This window comes from Acomys russatus, chromosome 31, assembly GCF_903995435.1.
Source record: "Acomys russatus chromosome 31, mAcoRus1.1, whole genome shotgun sequence".
Classification (NCBI taxonomy): domain Eukaryota; kingdom Metazoa; phylum Chordata; class Mammalia; order Rodentia; family Muridae; genus Acomys; species Acomys russatus.
Window position 1 is genome coordinate 31,927,771 of NC_067167.1, and position 20,302 is coordinate 31,948,072.

Here is a 20,302-nt window from a genome sequence, read left to right on the forward strand (position 1 = left end):
CTGTTCCTCTTGTCCTTTTGTCTCGCTGCTGCTTCCGTCCGGTGTCTGCTTCTCCCTGGTTTGGATTGTGTTTGTTTGCTGCTCAATTCCTCTGCATTACAAGCTTCTTGGTGATAGCAAAGATGTCCTTGGGCCATCAAGTAAGTAGCTAAAGTTGGGATGTCATGTTTTGGGACATGGTAGTGTTTTGGTGTTACTTGCAAATGATAAGTAGCATTTCAGTTTTAATTGTAGTACTGCTCAATGACCACTGCTTCTCTGTTGTCGTTGTTTACATGAGGGCCATAGCCAGACTGTACTAAAACCACAAGTACCTAGAGCAGTGGTTCTCAACCTGTGGGTCCCGACCCCTTCAGGATGGAACGGCCCTTTCACCCATTGCAAAACAGATACTCACATTACAGTTCATAACAGTAGCCAAAGTACAGTCACAAAGCAATAACAAAGTAATTTTATGGTTAGTGTCACTACAACATGAGCAACTGTAGTGCTTCCTAACCACTAAGTTATACGCTGATTCATTATTTGGGACCTCCTCCTCCGCACAAGACCCTTGTACAGACATCACCTAAAGAGATTGTATAAGGAATTCACTGTCGCACGAAACTGAGAAACCATTTTTCTTTGTAGAATTTTAATATAATAATTTGATTGTGTGGGGCTTGTTTGTTTGTTTTGTTTTTTGGTTTGTATTTTGGAAGTTCTAAGAAACTGTTTTATCTTAGACATCTGGAGGATTACCCTTTAAAATTATATCTTAATTTACTGTAACATTCTGCTGGTTTTGTTTTTTGTTTTCTGGGTAGGGATATATGTTGTGGTAGCTTTTGCATAAGCACAACAAATAAAACACATCACCTCAGGATTGTTTAGTCCATCCAGACAGTGACAGGAGCAGTTGTCACATTAAAAAATGATAGCAACACCGAATTGAAAAGAGCTATGAGATCAGTTAATACATTATTGATTTTATAGATGAAAGGCTGGGAGCTTAAATATCCAGAAAGCTACAGTTGACTACTCGTCTGCTAAATACTGCTCTTACTGATAATAAAAAGTGACAGCAAAGCATCATTGGCTGAATTAAGGTCTAACAAAGTACTTAAAGTTCTATTCCACCATAAATTGAACAGAGGTTCTGTTTTTGTTTTTGTTTTTTTTTTAATAACAACAAATAGGAACTGACTTAGAAGCTTGTATTCATGTTTAGCAGTCTCTTCACTGTTGCGAACCATCTGTGTGCTCTGGGCCTCATTTGGTGGGAGTGGGGGCTTCAAAGAAAAGGACTCAGCGAGATTTGGCAAAAGTTCTTCGTAGTGAGCTTTTTGTTGGGGTTGGTTTTTGTTGTTCTAAAGAGAGGGCGATTGGTGGCATGAATATGATTATATAATTACATTAGGAAACCCGTTGTTTTCCACAAATAACATATTTTAATGAAAAGTAGAACAGAACATATATAATATATAATCTTTGTTCTGTGTTAAAATTTTCCTCTCAAATACTGGTTAGAACATGTACTTATTATTTTAAAAAGATAATTTAAAGTTATACACAGCACATGCAATATTATCAGATAGTGGTAAACTTAAAAATAGAAGAACAGAAATCTTGATTTACCCAGATTTTTAAAAATTTATTTTAAGAATATTTTAAAGTCTTAAAACCCTCTACAGAGAGTCCTACCACTCCCTGCCTTAATCTCATAAGAGAAAGACTCACAGGTCTTCAGGGTAGTCAGCTTGACATGCAGACTACTTAGTGTCGTATTTTGGCTTCTATATAGCAGGAGGGAAAATGACAGAATTTGAAAAATTCTTCGAATGTTTGAGTTGAATTCAGGATCTAAGGAGGGTGGATAGGTTTGTACCTGGCACAGTAACCGTATTAATTATCCCAGTGTGATTTCTGTTAAGAGGAGCTGCAGAGGAGCTACTCACACTATAAGTGGAACCAGCAGAGGGCACTGTAAGGTTATGAATCACTTGTCAGAAACTACGCTTCGATGGTGATTCATTTGCCAAATAGCTTCTCAGTTATTTAGCAAATATTTACCAGCTGTGTCAATGGATACACTCAGACTCAAAGCCATTGGTGTTTCTTAAGCCTCGGTTCAGATATCCTATGTTGTGTACTTCCTGTAGGGATTTGTATTATGAAGAAACTTCCTTAGTCTGTAAATGTTTGTGATTGAGTTGAGACAAAACAACTTAAAAAAAAAGTGCCTCTAAAAAAAGTGGTTACTTGCAAACTGGGCATGAAGACACAAGCCTGTAATTCCAGAGTCAGGGAGGGAAACAGCAGGAGTATGTGCGGTCTGTTCAGTTTGGGTTCTGTAATGAGGCCGTGTCTCCAACAGTCACAAACACTGGGTTGGAAAGAGGTGAACTGACCTGTTTTCTTAGTTATGTAGTGGAGTTACTGAGCACACAGACCTGTGTGTTACTGATTAGATGCTGAAGCATGCTGTAATCTTTCCCTTTTCTCTACCTTGTGGCACTCCTCAGATGTGGTGACTCTGTGGTATTTTTATTTTTGCTTAAAAAAGGACTGTTTTTTCAAATTTTAAACTTTTAAAAATTATATATGCCTCTCTAAGGTTTTAAATCTAGCATTCTGTGTGTGTGTGTGTGTGTGTGTGTGTGTGTGTGTGTGTGTGTGTGTGTGTGTGTTAGCACCCATGTGATCACAGCGTGCTTTTGGAGGCCAGAGGACAATTTGTGGGAGTCACTTCTCTAGTTCCACTATGTGACCCTGAACTTGCTTCATCATGTTGAGTAGCAAGCACCTTTACTATGGAGTCATCGCTCTGGTTCCTGTACCCCCAAGTTTTTCTTGTTTTTAATTTCTTACATAATACCAAAGATTAAATCCAGGGCACCTCTCTCATACTAGGCAAGTGCCCTGCCAACTCTGTTTTTTAAAGAACTGTGTTACAGTGTATGTAATATGTTGAGAACTTTCTTTTTGTAGTTATTGTTATATTTCTGTGTCTCATTCATGCTCTTTGATCCAGAAATAGATGGCATATACTGTTCTAGCTTATGTTTGTGCCACAGTTTATTAATCTTTTATTTTATTTATTTTTGTGAGGTAGTGTCTTACTGTGCAGCCCTGGCTTGGCTGGAACCTACTATAGGGAATAGGCAGCTCTTGAACTCACAGAGATCCTCCTGCCTTTGCCCGCCAAGTGCTAGGATTAATGATGTACACCACCCTTGGATAATTCACTTAATCTTTTATTTTAGAATTTTTATTGTTGCTTTTTTATGAGCATGGGTGCTTTTTCTGAATGTATGTCTGTGTACATGGTGCCAGCAGAGGTCAGATGAGGGTGTTGGATCCCCTAGTACTGAACTTCCAGGTGGTTGTGAGTTTTCATGTGTACATGATGAACCTAACTCAGGCCTCTGAAGGGCAGCTAGTACTTTAACTGCTGAGCTGTCTCTACAGGACTCCTCATCCCACTTCATTTTAATTGTTAATTGGTGAGTATTTAAGCTGTTTTTTGTTTGTTTGTTTGTTTGTTTTCTGAACAGTGTTGTATGAAAATTTTTATTCTTGTCTCTTTGTATCCACATATAAGAGGGTCTCCCACCCTCGTCCCCCCAGGGGTAATAGCAGGATTGTGCTATTCATCAGGTATGTGCCAGTCCCAAGTTGTTTCCCAAAGTGCTAGTGTCCATTTATACTCCCAGCAGTGCCCAAGAGATCTTAATGATCCCATCTTCCTTATTTGATATTATCAAGCGTATTAATTTTTCACTTCTTATATAAATACCCTCTGTGAAACTGATTTCTATCTCTGATTATTAAGCAGAAAGAATCCTTTTCATGTACTTATTGGACAGTTATGTTTTCTGTGGCAACACTGCTCAGTTCTTCTTCTGTGATGCTGTTGGTCTTTCCTAGTTGATGTATAGGAGCTACATATTTAAAACACTTTACATAGAGCCCATTTATTTTTAAAAGATTTATTTATTTGTCATGTATAGTATTCTGCTTGCATGTACACCTGCATGCCAGAAGAGGGCACCAGATCTCAATTTTAGATGGTTTTCAGCCACCATGTGGTTTCTGGGGATTGAATTCAGGACCTCTGGAAGAGCAACCAGCGCTCTTAATCTCTAAGCCATCTTTCCACCCCCGTAGAGCCCTTTTAAACTATGGCTTGAATATAGTCTCCTGTTCAGTGTTTTTCCAGGTTCATTGTGAGATCATCTCATGACTGAAGTCATAATTTTAATGTGGTAGTGGTAATAGCACTAATGAGAAGGGAGTGGATGAACACTACCAGCAGAAGCAGCCTCACTGAATTGCTGAGGTAGACCTTGAACTTCAACACTTTGTAGCCTGGGCTGGCATAGAACTTGCAGTTTTTCCTGCCTCAGCTTTCCCGATAGCTGGGATTACAGGTTTGTGGCAGCAAGCACTGTATAAAATGGAAGACTGTTCCATTTGATGTGCATCTGGTTTTCCAACTAAAATGATAATGACTCTTTAGGCCCCTGGGTGAAAAATGAACTCCACACAGCAAAGGGCCATGTGCTTAGCTGACGAACCTCTGACACTGTGGGCTCATGGGGGAGGGGGTGGTGGTGGTGGCAGAGTAGGGGTTGTGGAAGTGGGGGGAAGCCATAGCAGTCTACGGAAAACGCTATTCCAGATAGAAGTCTGGAGGTGGGTCTAAAGATCCCATGGATCCCTGGATATAAAGGGTGAGGAAAAAGTGGGAACAGAAGAGCCGTGTCATGATTGCTGTGACAGAGGAGAGCCAGCGCTGTGCTCTGGGCGACCCGAGGTGCCTGGTACCTGGCAGCTGGATCTGGGAGAGCTGGTTTGGGGAGATATTATAACTGAAGCTGTAAATTTAGGAGCTACTGACCATGGATTTTTGTTTTTGTTTTGATTTTTACTTTGTGGTAAATATTTTATCATGCTTTTTCTCAGATAATAAATGAGAGAGCTTTTGTATTTGGGTTTTGAAATATAAGGAGCTAAAACATACTTTTGAAAACGTTAGCACAGTAGAGAATATGTGAGACAGTTTGATTTTTTTTTTTTTTTTTTTTTTTTTAAAGCTCAGTGATAAGATGTCAGTGAAGGGTTGTAGTTAACCAACAAGTAAAGGCCACGTCATCCATTTCAAGGTGAGCCTACGCTACTTGCAAACACAGAACCTGACGGGTATGGAGGCTGTAGGGCTAATGGGTCTGACCTGCCCATCCCCTCATGGCTTTTGTTTTCTATTTCTCTCTCACCCTTTTGGGTTACTCCTTTGTTTTGGTAGCTTGGCCAGGTGGGTGAGAGGTGGGGCAAAGTTCTCTACGAACTGCAAGTTGGTTTGGCGAGGGTTTTTTAGATGGTTATTTTATGTACCAATGATTTGTCTGCAGGTATGCCTGTGCACCACATGCATGCCCTGATGCCTTCAGCAGTGTATCCCCTAGAACTGGAATTGTGGATGGTTATGAACCTCCGTGTGGGAACTGGTAGCTAAACCAGTGTCCCCAACAAGAGCAACTCATGCTCCTAAGTGCTCGGCCGTCCCTGCAGCCCCTGTGACTCTTGCTTCTGTTGTTGCTATTTAGTCTTGGGAGAAGGCAGTCTCGGAACCTCAGCTGCGCTGTCTCTGAAACCATACCTACTTGCCACCACAAAATTAGAAACCACAGGAGAAATTCAGTTGAATTGAATGTATTTTTTTTCTCCTGCTAATAATCTGTCTTTTCTGATCGTTAATGAAGCTGTACATCTTTCCTTATACTTTTTGACCATTTGTGTTTCTTCTCTGAGACTACTCTTGCATGAAGAGTTAGTAGTCAATAAGAGCGTAGAGGACCGTGTCAGCTGGGTATCTGCAGGGTCTGCATTGTGTGTTAACCTCATCTGTCTACTCCTCCTGGATGTAGAGTAAATGAACACAAAAAACAAAGCGATTATGCAAGCTTACTAAGGTCAAAAGGGCATTTCAGTTTTAAGTTATTAATTATGCCATAAAGCCTATTACATTAATAGTAGTTACTTTTGTTTTCTTTCTTTGAGCTGTTGTAGGAAACAGTGACGAACCTCAGCTTTTGACCCCAGGAAAGATGAGTCAGCGCCAAGGCAAAGAAGCCTACCCAACCCCAACTAAAGACCTGCACCAGCCTTCTCTCACGCCCTCCAGTCCTCACAGCCAGGGTAAGTAAGGAGGACCGGCATTGCCGTGCCACTGTCCACCTGGCTTTATACAATTTCCGTTACTGTTTATTTTGCTTGCATCATTTTCAGTGGGCTTAGATGGAACACATTTTCCTTTCTAGTTTTTTGACAATGTATTTTGTTAGTTGTCTGATTCTTCTAAACCAGGGATTCTTTCACTTTTTGGTCTTATGACCTCCATGCATTCATAAAAAATATTGAACATTTCAAAGAGGGTCTGTTGATGTGAATTGCACTTGCTGATATTTATTGTAATATAAATTAACCTTAGGGAATTAGAAAGTTTTTATTATTAATTGAATTAAAATAATAAAGACATGTATTTGAAACTTTCACAGTCCCCACACCTAGCTATTTTGAGATACATGGTTGATTGTGCTCATCCATAGTTAATCTGGTGTGTCATAGAACATTTATAGTCACTCCAGTGCACGCTTGTAGTCCCAGCAACCAGGTGCAGAGGCAAGAGGCTTGTGAGTTCAAGGCCAGGCTGGGCTACATGGTGATAACCAGTCGTCAAAAATAGGGGGAAGTGGGGAGTCATTTTATACACTTGGACCTGGTGAGTGCTCGCCGTTCTTTCTCTATTCTCCCACTCCCAAGCCTCTTCATTTCCAGTAATACACAGCCACTACTTTATACCTACTTCTGAAAGACCAGTTCTTTTAGCTCCTTTGTTATTGATTCTTTAGCTCCCATACCTCTGGGTGGTTGTTTTCTGTGCCTGCTTACTTAATCATACAGCTCTCTTCATGTTGCTACAAGTGATAGGATTTAGTTTCCTGTAGCTCAACACACACATCACATTTTAATTATCCACTCGTGAACATAAAGGTTGATATCATGACTACTGTGACTTCAGTAAATCTTGGATTGCAAATATTACTTGTATATTGATTTCCTTATTTGAATATTTGGTATTGCTGGAATATGAGTAACGTGTTTATTACAATTGATGCTCCCTCACTTGCTAATGCTTTGGTATTTTTACAAGGCTTTAATGTCTAGCTTAATAAAAAGACTTTATTTCTGCTCCTATATAGTCAGTGTGCTGTGCTGTGCTGTGCTTGGCTGATTTGAAGTGTATGAATAAAATCTGGACGCACAAATACACACACATACTAAGTTAGGCATTCTGTGTAGACCAGCAAAACTTGATGGGTGGTACTCTTAAACATCTGCAAAACTCAATTGGAGCATACATTTTTGTGCTTTCTGCTTTAAAACTCATTGGTATGCCTTGAGTTTTATATTTTAAAAATGTACTACACGTAGTGGCTTATACATTTCTCATTTTATTTCACAGAATATTTAAATGTGTGTATAAAAAGTTCAAGATTATTTTGTTTTGTTTTGTTTTTTACTCCTTTGATGTTTGTAAGTGAAACACGTTCTTTTTCTATAAGTACATGGCAGCAAAGAATTTGGTGACTAATACTTGTAGTATTATGGAACTGACATTGCAGACCCCATAAAAGGGTGTTAAAGAGTCCCACAAGCCTGTGCATTGTGCCTTCTAACGTATGGAGTATTCTGGTACTTAGCTAAAGGTTTACTGCACATTCTCAGTTCCTTGTGGCACTCCATAGCTGCAGTGTAAGAGCTTTTGCTTTTAAGACTTGAACTTGAATTTGTTGTGTTTTTTATTTTGGGTGGTTTCAGTTGTTCGTTCTGAATTATGGTTTGAAATTGTGAAATGGGCAAGGCCAGAGATGAGCAGCTCCTCAGTTCTAAGTTGCACTTAGTCCTGCGTACTGTGATGAAATCTTGTCAAGATCTCGCTCTGTCCATCCAGGAATGTGAATCATCTCTTTGTTCAGGGTATTTTGCTGGATGCAACACCCACCCCGTGATATGGGAGGGAGCACAGCACCATAGTTGTATTATACTGTTGTAATTATTGTTTTAGTTATTGTTAATCTTTTGCAGTATAAACTAAACATTATTAGGTATGACTATACATAGTATATAGTCTGGATAAGGCTTACTAGCTTATTACATCTAGGGCTGTGTCAGGCTTTAATGCTTAGCTTCATGAATTATTATCTTTTGAGGCCAGTCTTGTGCAGCCCCTCTGCCCCGCCCCTTCTTGTTTTGGAGGCAGAGTCCCATGTGATCCAGGCTGGCTTTACACTGTGTACTCTGGGATGATGACCTTGAACTCAGGATCCTTCTGCTTTTACCTCATGAGTGCCAAGGTTACATGTGGGTACCACCATGCCCAGTTTATGTGGTGTGAGGATTGAACCCAGAACCTTCAGCGTGCTGGACTAGACCTCTACCACCAAGCAGCATCTCAGCCCCAAGACTTTGTTTCATAGGATTGCTGAAATTAAAACTAATTGTTGTTAATGCTATTAATACCTTCAGTCCTTGTTTGTTTGTTTTTGTCACATGTGCCTTTGACTTTTCAGTAAATTGGCCCAGTGTTCCAAATAGTTTTGGACATTGATTCCTTCAACTTTGCCTTCTGTTATGTCATGGGAGAACATGAAGATTTGATTATATTAATTTTGATCGTTTTTGAACAATAGTGTTTTATAGGGGAGGTGTTTTACAACATGTTCCATCACACATGAGAATTCAATTAATTTCTAGTTGTCCTACTAGTGGGGACATGAGGTTGAGTTATAGATTCAAGTGGCACTAGTCTAATCCTTTTTATTGAGAAGTTGCAGCTTTCCCTCTTTAACTGACTCTACCAAGTTCAGCCCCAGTGCAAGGTACACCCTTGACCATGTCTGGAACACAGCTTCTGTGTGCTGACTCTCAGGAAACCCTTCCATTAGATGGCCCCTCAGTGACGCTGGTCTCTTCTTAATCATCACTAACTTGTCAGCCTCAGTGACCAGCATTCATTATTCCAGCAAAGGTTTCCCCTTAGCAGTTCTTGTGCTTATTGATTGCAGCTGATTCTTCAGCTCCAGCTAACCAGAACTATAGACTCTTCACACAAAAAGTTTGGTAGAGTCTTTGCTTCCCTTTGGAGCTTTACAAGCCAGGCCTCTTTCATCTGCACTGCACCTTCCAAGCTCCTACAGAACAGGTCACTGAGCTCTCAACACTCAATGACTGTTGTAGCCCCAAGTTCCAAAGTGCTTCCACAGGCCTCCCCAAAGCAACATGCTCAGGCTTGTCACAGCAGTCCTGCTGCCAGCTGTCTTAGCTAGGGTTACTATTGTGGTGATGACTAATCCAACCTGGGGAGGAAAGGGTTTATTTTGCTCACAGTTCCTTAACAGTTCATCCTCAAAGACAGTGAGGGCAGGAACTGAGGCAGGACAGAAGCCTAGAGGCAGGAGCTGATGCAGAGGCTGTGGAGGAGTGGCTTGCTCCCCAGGGCTTTTCAACCTGCTTTCTTAGAGAACCCAGAACCACCAGCCCAGAGGTGGCACCACCCACAATGGGGCCCTTTCCCACCCTTTCCCACTGATCACTAATTGAGAAAATGCCTTACAGCCAGATCTTATGGGGGCATTTTCTCAATTCAGGCCCCTTCCTTTCTAATGACTCCAGCTTATATCAACTTGACGTAAAAGCAGCGACTACAGTGGATATCAGCTGAGCCAGTTAACAATGTAGACTTTCTAGTTTTTGCTTTCTTTTTTTAAAAAAACACTTATCAATGAATTTTTTTTTTTCTAAAAAGGAGAGATCTTCATTATCATCTTGGTTTTTTAATGTAAAACTTTTATTATGGATACATTAAGCATTCTTAGGTATTTATTATGTTTTAATTTTTAATAGAATCATCCCATCACCCCCATAATTAAAAACCAGATCTTAAAACTACCAAGATAATGGTGTTTTAGCACATCATGTTTTCTGAGTGTTTTTTTCCCCTAAGTATTAAAATAAAAGATCGTATCCATAAAAACATACCTCAGACTCTGGTAGGTAATACCTCCTGATAGTTCATGTGATTATTACACTAACAGTTGTCAGAACTATTTTGACAAAAATGATCTACTTGGGTTGAAGGCAGACACTTGAGCTTATGTGTTCTTCAGTAGCTTTAATAGACTCACTAAGAATTTCTTTTACTATGAGGCTGGCTGGCTTAGTGCCTCACTGGATAATGTACATACTGAACAAATTTGAGCCCGACTTTGAGCCTCAAGATTCATATAATAGTAGAAGAAAACTGATTTCAAAAATTTATCCTCTGGTAGCCCTTCCCTCCAATATACCATATACACACATAAATAATGAACAAATAAAAAGGAAGTTCTTTTAGTGTGGATAAGCCCATGCCTAAAACTAATAATAAAAAAATGAAAAAAAAAAAAAGAAAGAAAGAAAACTTTACTGTAACCTGGGCCACAATAGTACATTCCTGTAATTCTAGCGCTTGGGAGTTAGAGAAAGGAGGCCGAGGCGTTGGGCTGTGTGAGACCCTGTCTGAAACAAGCAGAACATAAAATAACCACCCCCTCCCCAAAACCCAAATCAGATGTGTTAAGTCTGCGATGAGATGATCTGCTGTCATAGGAAATAAAGACATGTGGAAAACTTTGATAGTCTACAGTATGCCAAATACCCACGGCCAGCGGTCTAGCTTCTGAGTGGGAAGAATTAGTTATAATAGCACAGCGACCAATGCTGAAGACAATGTCTTCTAGTGCTTTGGCATGTGCTAGCTCATAGACTTCTTATAGGAGCACATGGTATATAAATCATTTCCCCCTTCAGTTGGGAAGAGTGATTTTTCTTGCCCAAGTTTGCACGGTATATAAAGCAGCTTAAATCTGACAAAGAAATTTAATCTAGATTTTAGATCATAATCTAGGGGGGGGGGGAGGAGAGGGAGAGAGAGAGAATCCTGACACTATAAAACTTGCCAGCGAAACAGATTTCTTTAATATGGAAAACGTGGGGGAAATTATAAGTCTATCCTTATTAAAATTAAAGACATCTGCTCTGTCAAGGCGATCATTAGATGTGGGTAAGACATGCCAAGACTGAAAGAAAATATAATACAGTCATTAAAAGATGGCACAAATGTGCTTAATAACTGTTAAAATGCAATAATGATGTGAAAAGCCATTTTTATTTTGTTTTTCAAGACAGGGTTTCTCTTTGTAGCCCTGGCTGTCCTAGAACTTGCTCTGTAGACCAGGCTATCCTTGGAACTCAGAGATCACCTGCCTTTGCCTCCCAAATGCTGGGATTAAAAGTGTGTGCCATCATTGCCTGGCCTGAAAAGCCAAAATTTTAAGTGGGCCAAATAAGAATTGATACTTCATAAAAGATGCACATATTCATATGAAAGAATTTTCAACATACGTCTGTAGGGAAGTGCAAAGCCAAACAAACAAAACTCCATAATGTGATCCCACTACACAACCAGCAGAATAACCGAAGAGAAAGGCAAAGCACATGGGCCACGGTTCAGCTCACGGGCTGCCAGCAGACCGTAGTGTATGGCAGTGTTAATTCAGAACACAGCTGCTCTGTCAGAGATCACACCCAAAGTCCTTCTAGGTCTGTGTGATACTGCTGGACTACAAACATACCTTTAATCCTAGGAGACAGAGGCAAAGCTTAGGTCCAGTGCTGTCCAGTCAGTTCCTTCAAGTCAGTGAGTTGAGAGGCAGTGCAGTGGAATTGAGTTTGTAGCAGTTCAGTTAATGGAGTTCAGAGGCAGTTTTACCTTAAGAGTCTTACAGAGTCAGGTTGAAGAGACAACAAGCTAGACAGAGGTGAAGACAGAATGAGCCAGAGAAAGAGAGGGAGCCAGAAGACTAGACCAAATTGTTAGAGTTAGTTTGAGGCCAAACAGAGCAATTCAGTAAGAAAATAAGAGAAGCCAGATGGAATCGGTCAGCTTGGAGAGAAGTCTGAGCCAGAACAGCTGAGTTGAACCAGCCAGCAAGAGTTCTGAAAGAACTAAAAAGGGCAAGCTTATTCATCAGTAAGTCTCAAAGGCTAGAAGCATTCTAGGCCTAGACTGGATTGTACGGAACCTAGAAGCTTCTAGGACTAGGCCTAGGCTAGCAGATGGAGGCAGTGAGCTTCCAAGACGACAAGTGCATCATCAAATCAAAGTTCCTTTTGCAATGTAGAGGTGATGAACTACTTTAGAACGACGTGCTGTCTGCTGCCTAGCTCTCAGAAGGCAGAAGGTCAGTGCCTGGGCTAAATGGTGAGACCCTGGTCCCAACCGTCCCAACCGTCCCACCATCCTGGAAAAAAAGTTTGGCAGTCTTAAACTTTATAAAAAAATGTGATAAGAACTGTATCTGTTTCATCTACTCAAACAACATGGATATATAATAATGCTTAATTTCTCCATTTAATAATTAAAGAGCTTGAAAATCTAAACCAAGTTATCACCCTCATTAGCCAGCAATTAGACTTGGAGGTACTACCCAAAAGAAATCTAACAACAGCCTCGCTACAAAGCTGTGCCTTTGTTGGTCCTTCTCTCTTGCCGTTGCTGATCACTTCTAAAGATATGGTCCGTTTCTTTATTTGTTCATTGAGACAGCAGCATCTCATGTAGGCCAGGATGGCCTCAAACTAAGCAAGATCTCAATCTTTCCTACCTAGGAACCTCCCATCTCTTCAGCTGCCCCCCCCCAGGATACTCCCCCCCCCCCCCCCCCCCGCCCGCCACTTTTAAAAACCAGCTTACTTCCTAGTGGTTTGAGTTAAGTAGTATTACAGTGTCAGAAAGGTTAATATTTGTTTTATTCTGACTTGTTTGGGCTCAGTGCATCTTTCACTTGTTTGTCTGGAAAGGCTGATATGTTGACTAATTAAGCCCGTTTTCTCTCTCTGCCTGTGTTTTTTAAAAAACAGGAGTACCAAAGGAGCATGGGACTAAACCACAGCTCATCTCCTGAGAGATCCTCATTCCCTCCGGATCATAGGCCAGCTTCACGGTGTACCGTGATTGGTAGCTAACCTTCTTTGTTGTGAAAAATCATTTTCTTCATTTTTATTTTTAAGCTGTCTTGTAAATATATTGCTTTGTGAGAGAACAGCCTGTGTTCCTTGCTGAAACTTCAGCCCTTATTTATTTAATACAGGTTTCCTAAACATTTCATTCAGCCTGGCTTGAATTTATAATCCTTCTGTCTCACCTTCCTGAGTGCTGAAATTACAAGTGTGAACTAATTCTTAAATGTTACAGTTCTGAATTATTTTGTGTTACAGTTCTGCTTAGACCATCTGAGGATTGCATTTCTGTTAACCCTGTAGTAAAGACTCTTAAACCTCTTTGCTCTGGCAGAATTAAAGATGACAGGAAACAGTATCTAGAGGTAATAGAAAACATCAGTACAAGCAGAGATGTTCTAGGAAGCAGCATCTACTGTAAGGGTTGTGTCACATTCCCCAGGTGGCCGTATTGGGTGTTGCTGGTATAACCTCAGATGACAAACATAAAGAGAACCTTCATTAAAGCAGTTCACAGGTAAAAAAAAGACACTTTCTTCATGAACCGAAGCAATTCCTCCTTTCTTGGTAAGACATTGAAGCATACTCTGAACCTATAGTAGACCTTAGACACAGACATGTTCTTGAGTGCATATGTGCTACCTCTCATGAAAATCGTGCTGTCTATAGAGGACTGAGATTTTCCCTTTCCCCCATCTTTAGCTCCACCCTCTGAGTGCTTGTGCTGGCTTCTCGCCATAGTAGTTCTGTTAGAAATAGTGTGAACTACAGGTCATGCCACCTTCTGAGATTTTGAGTCCTTAATTCATTTGATTCTGCAGTTACCAATACTTGTTAAGATGTGGCTATTTTCTGGTTTGAAACTCCTTGTATTTAGGAAGTTGCTTCCTAATGTAATGAAAGTCAGCATTGTGTTTTGCAAATTAAGAAAATAAAAATAGAATATTTTATATTCCTCTTGGAAAATGTTACAATATCTATGTTTAATACTGTGTCACAAGGGAAACATAAATAAATAAATAAATAAATAAATAAAATAATTTATTGAAAATTAAGAATGGCTAATCCAGCTTTGTTTTAAGCATCTTTGCAGAGACTAGGGATGGTGGTGGTCTGGTTTATCATTGCCATGCTTTTTAGATTGCTTCTTTATCAAAGTTGAAAGAGGAATATAAGAATAACAAGGGACATTTTTTTTCTTGAAAAATGTTTTAAGTGTGTTTTTAATTTAAGATACTTACAGGGTGGTCATCTATTACCTATCCTAGTTAGTTCTTGCTGTTGAGATTTAATTTCCTTGGTGTTTGGGAAATCTGGGAGACTATACTCTCTTCTTTACTAAGTACTAACAGGGCTCCAGTTCAGTGGGATGCTGTCATTTTCACTTTCTTCTTTGAGGGATGTAGAACATACTTTTAATAATGTATAGTAAAGTAAAGCTACCATAATACTGCCAGTGAAACGGCTCAATGAGTAAAAGTGTTTTCAGCCAAGCCTCACAGTGTGAGTTCTGTCCGACCTGAGATCCAAATGGAGTGGAAGGACCAGTTCTTGCAGATTGTCCTCTGATCTCCACAAATGTGTCACGGTGTGATCCCCTGTGCCCCGCAATCGTGCGCGCACACACACACACACACACACACACACACACACGATAGGTAGATAATAATTGTAATTTAAATTATGCTCATCACAGTGGCTTGTATTTGTGTTTTCTGTGCATTAAGCAATACTTTTAACAGCTTTTGTTAAAAGGAAATTAATATCTTTACAATGAACTATTCCATGTAAATGCATAAAATACACTTGACATTTGCAGAAGGTATTACAAGTCAGTGCTTACTGACATGGGGCTGCAAGCTTCCAAGGCCTCACATGTAGCTCCTGAGTCCCATTCACTGTTGCATGGGCCTGCACACTGCCCTGGCCTTGTATTACAGTAATGGTACTGCCATGTGTGCACATCTAAGACACGGATTTGGAAGGCTGAGTAGTGTTCAAAGAAACACTTCAGATAAATTTAACAGTTTATTTGAACAAGAATAACTCCACTATCGGGCAGTACTCACTACCAGAAAGAGGCTCTAAGATTTCTGCAGTGAGAGCAGTGAGCACTGATAGACAGAACGGGGAAGTGGAGTACGAAATAGCTCTTTGCCTTATTTAAGCGTGGCCTGGTCAGTTGGTTGCCTGTGACCGGCTGTAGCTCAGTGGCTTTCTGATCTTGCTTGAGACCTGGTTTTCTGTGCAAAATTAGACCAATTTCAGTGTGTAGTCGCTTATAAGCAAGTTGTTCTGTAGTTTATTCAGTAGGAACTCAAATGTCAGAGACAGCCTCAGTCCACGTCTTTTCTGCCTATTTCACAAGTCTACTTGTGTAAGGATAGGGCAGTATTACCAAAGAAGGGTAAACAGAAAACTGGCGCATCGTGTGGCCGCGGGTTCTCTGAGAATGTACGAAGAGTCATGTCATGGTTCAGACATAAATGCACCTAACGGCTTGTGTGTTTCGGCCTTGGTCCCCTGGTGTCTAGGGCTGTTACTTCATCAGTGGACTAAAGCCTTAGGAAAGGCCTAGCTTCTGAATAGACTAGTAGAAAGTACATCTTGCTCTTAGGCTGCTCCTGTTATCTCCCTTGGCTTCCTGACAGGTTTTGTCACATGCTTCTCCACCATGGTGTTATGTCTCACTATGTGCCTTAGCAATGGGATAGCCAAAACAGACACAGACGCAAACCTCTGAACCATGAGCCAAAACCCTCCCTTCTTTCTTTTAAATCGCTTATGTGCATTGTTTTGCTATGATCATAAAGACACGAGGCTCTGTGGAAAAGGACTGGTCACAGTTATTAGTGACCCCTGGAAAACACCGGGCTCAGCATTGCTTGCGATTTGGTTCTGGGCAGTAGCAGGAATATGGCAGAAGTATTTTGTGCTGTTTAGCTCACAATATCCTATCAAATGAAAGGCAGGACACTTCACTCCCTTGTACTAGAGGTATTATCAGCTAATTCAAATGTGGGCCTAGGGAAAGAGGTGCCACACAGAGAGAGAGACAGAGAGAGAGACAGAGAGAGAGAGAGAGAGAGAGAGACAGAGAGAGAGAGAGAGACAGAGAGAGAGAGAGAGAGAGAGAGAGAGAGAGAGAGAGACAGAGAGAGAGAGAGAGAGAGAGAAGAGAGAGAAGACAGAAGAAAAGAGAGACCGAGAGAGAGAGAGAGACATAAGAGAAGACAGAGAGAGAGAGAACAGAAGAGAGAGAGAAGAGACAGAGAGAGAGACACAAGAGAGAGAGATGAGGACAAGAGAGAGAGAGGACAGAGAGAGAAGAAGAGACGAGAGAGAGAGAGACAGAGAGAGAGAGACAGAGAGAGAGAGACAGAGAGAGAGACAGAGAGAGAGAGAGAGAGAGAGAGAGAGAGAGAGAGAGAGAGAGAGAGAGAGAGAATGACTGTGGATGTGGATGTGGTTGGAAATGATACAGACGCTTGGGAGGCAGCGAACTCATCCCAAACAATGGCTACTTTGTGCAGCAAATTTGATTCTAGTGTAGAACCTGAACAAGAGATACATTAGAGGATTCTTTTAAGAACTCACAATGAGAACAAATTAAATAAAAACAATTTTTAGCTGGGCTGTGGTGGCGCCTTTAATCTCAGCATTTGGGAGGCAGAGGCAGGTGGATCGCTGTGAGTTCGAGGTCAGTCAAGGCTACACAGACCCTGTCTTCAAAAAACAAAAACAAAACGAAACAAACAAAAAGGTGCAATTTTTGAACCCTATAGTGTCTAGAAATATTTTTAGTGTTCTAATGCATAATTGCGAGTTTGGCAGGGTTAGGATTTCTAAGTAGGGTACCATTCTCCTTGAGATATTGACGATACTGCGTGTATGTCTTGCTTATTCTAGTATTACTAATGAATATTGAAAATATTAGTAGGTCATTTGACACATGAGCCAGTGTAATTTGCTGCTATGAATTGTGTACAAAAGGACTTTTTGATATAAATACTGGCAAGTGACTTGGCTTTTGTGCCTCTGTGAGACCATGGCTATTTGTGTATCTTAGGTTCATGGTGAAATGTGTTATAGATGTATTCCTGTACTTGTTTATATTCTTTAAAAAAATTACTTCTTTCCTTTGATGCTTCTTAAATTTTAGGAGAGACTACATTATTCTAATATTTTTACCTTGGCATTTTAAACTTGGAACTGTTGTAGACTTATATATAATAGTCCTACAATATAGATGCTATTCTTAGTATTTTATAGATAAGGAAATGGAGATCCCGTGAAACTTAAACTCTACCTAACTGTTAGAGGATAGTGACTTTTGTGATAGTATCTTCTTTATTTCTTGAAAGACAAGAACTAGCTAACATGGGTTAATTACAATTTTCTTATGTCAACAGTTAATATTAATTTACATTTTATGATATGGTGATGAATAAAACGATGCAAAATCAGAGACCGTCAGACAGCAAAACAACAGCTTTTAGTATTAACCATAAACTTTCTTTTACAATAATTTTAAAATGCCTTTGCCTAAGTGGGGAAAACCATATCATTAGACAGAAAATTTAGCTGTTGTATATGTAGTGCTGGCTGGCCTGGAACTTAGCTATGCACAGCGGTCGCTTCTTCCCCCTCAGTGCTGGGATTAAAGGCATGCACCACAGTGACTATCAGAAACTCAGTTTTTAAGTGCCTTTTCTCCTAAGGAGAAATACTCTTAGATTATATTGAATGATGTCTTATCTGAACTGAGAATCGGCCTTAAAGTGTGTGCATGGTGAGGAAGAAACTGAATCTTGGGGCAAAGTTTTTGTAAGACAAAACTACCAAGTTTAACTTGAATGAAGTAAGGTAGGGTAAGGCAAAAGTAATTTAGTAAAACGAGAAGAGTTCTTAGGAATTTTAAAAGTTAGGCATACAGAGATGATTTAGTTTATTTTGAAATAGCAAGTTATTTGGTTTTAAGTGGGCAAAAGTCACTGGTAGATTATGTACTCTGACCGGTTTAAACACAATGAAGAGGAGCTGTAGCCGCCAGTGCTTCACGGGACTGTGGTTTGCGCGCTCGGCATCATTATGGTGTCATTTTAATCTTCTGTGTTGATTGGATCGCATTAATGTCTTAATGACTCCTCCTGTATTCCTCTTCGAGTAAAACTTACATGTTAATTCTCTGCATTAGCAGTTGTGATTCATCAAAATTGTACTTGAAAGAAAGAGTATCTTTCCTTATGAGTTCTTAATCATGGCCAAGACAAGCAGACTAGATATAAATCTAGGAGCTTCCCAAAAGATAAAAACATGATGTTGAGATCTATTTCTCAAGTACTGAAAGCTGGAGGAGAAGATCTGGAAGAGGAGGAGAATGCGGCCAGATGCTGCAGAACCATAACAGATGTGGTAAAAGGCTGCTCGTGCTGAGAAAAGAAGAGACCCTATTACTTCACCCAGAATGGCTAAGTATTGATCTTGCTTTGTTTTTCTAAAGCAGCGACTCAATGCAGGGCATCCTTCCTTTGATACAAATGTAAAACATTAAGTGGAATAGCCCTTTAATCAATTCATTTTTTAAAAAAAAGAAACCAGTTGCCTGGCTCAGTGCCTTTGCTGTCAGCCTCTCTGTCTGTTTACTGCTGATTTGACAGCCTCTAGTCCTCCTTGGCTGTTAAATGTGGGTGTCCTTTGTTTGTGCTGTTTCCTACATTTGGATGTGAGAGAAAGCCTGCCTTTGCCATATTGGGCTAATGAGCCTTCTGGGTGAGCATATATACTAAATAGATCGTCTAAACCATGAAAGAAGAGAGTTCACAACAGCGGAGGTTTTCTTCATGCACTGGGGTTTCGTCTGTTTTATTTCCTCCACGAATTGATGGCCGAAAGCTTGTCCGGAATGCTTCCTTTGGAGGATACAATGAACTTTCTCCTTCCTTGCAAGGTTTGTTTGTCTAATCTTGCATTTTTGTCTTAATTTCTTTCATATTCTTAGTGAAAATAAATCAGGGATTTAAAAATCTTAACGTTGTGTTTCATTTTAACAATTCTGTTGTGAAAGCTTAGCTTTCAGTAACTGCTCTCTATGGCGAGGCTTTCCCTTATTTTCTTGTTATGGTCTCTTCAGCTAAAACTTGAGAGCTAATAAGTCAGTAAAATAGGAATCTTGGTTTGTTTTTTTTTTTATCATGTGTGTTTTGATTTAATTGTAATAGTAAATATATGACCCTTGATGACAATTAAATCATATCTCAATTTGACATATAGTACATATATATTTCTATAAAGAAATAGCATTGACAGAGGTTTTAGCAGTGAAACCTAGATATTTAACACATTTAGCCGTTTCTCTCAAACAGTATTGATAATTGATGTTCAGCGTATGTGTTAATCTTACAATCTTTTAATTCTTGACTATAGTAAAGTTTTTCATCTAAGTATAAATTTGTTGCTAGGCTTATTCCTGTGGAGTTAATTTTTGCTAAGAAAATGATATATGCAGTAATATTTATTGAATGAGATCAGGTGCTTTACAGCTATCATTTAGGCATTGATGTAGACAACTTGAGCTTCTGTTTGAAAGTAATTTATTGTGACAAATATTTGGTTACACATTTTAATATAATTTTTATATTTTCAGATTATGAAAATTATACCTTTTTGTACACTAAGATATCTTTTAATATTCATGGTAAAGAAATATTGACTAAAGTCTTTTTTTTTTGACATATACGTTTGCTGAATTTGAAATAGGGTTTCTGTTTTATCCCTAACCTTTATTTTTTGGTTCTTTGTGAATAATCATGACGATAAGTATATACATTATTTTAGATACCTAAACAATTAAATAAATTATTATAAACTCACTAATTTCAGTTTCTTTTTTAACAATGTTTTCAAAAAATGAATGAAATGAAAATTCATGGTTGTAAGCTGTACCTAAGTAGCATCAGCTTGGAATAGTATTTAATCCATCTCATCTTCTTAACATAGTGTGGTTACGACCATGCTTCACATATGTCCTTAAGCAGTGTAAATTTTGGTGTGTCTTTATTCAGAAGTGGCTTTAAATATACTGTACTGAAGCTTTGAATACTGTTAAGTGCTGCCATTGCTTTTATACAGTGAGACGTGGTTTCTTTTTGTGTGTGTCTTCCTGACCGTTTTTTAAAGCCGTTGCTAGGTATCGGCT

The 20,302-nt window shown here is 39.5% G+C and overlaps 1 protein-coding gene across 5 annotated transcripts in view; it reads left to right on the top strand.

The window, feature by feature from the left end:
* The window catches only part of Osbpl8 (oxysterol binding protein like 8), an 88,100-nt gene that overhangs the window by 19,290 nt on the left and 48,508 nt on the right, over window positions 1-20,302 (top strand). Inside the window, exons 2-3 of one of the 5 annotated variants that reach the window (XM_051139670.1) lie at window positions 104-140; window positions 6,043-6,180. In XM_051139670.1, coding sequence (XP_050995627.1) covers window positions 104-140; window positions 6,043-6,180 — 175 coding nt within the window. Of the gene's footprint in view, window positions 1-103; window positions 141-6,042; window positions 6,181-18,682; window positions 19,055-20,302 lie in introns of those variants that run through there. The other 4 variants (XM_051139671.1, XM_051139674.1, XM_051139673.1 and 1 more) reach the window with 4 other exon arrangements.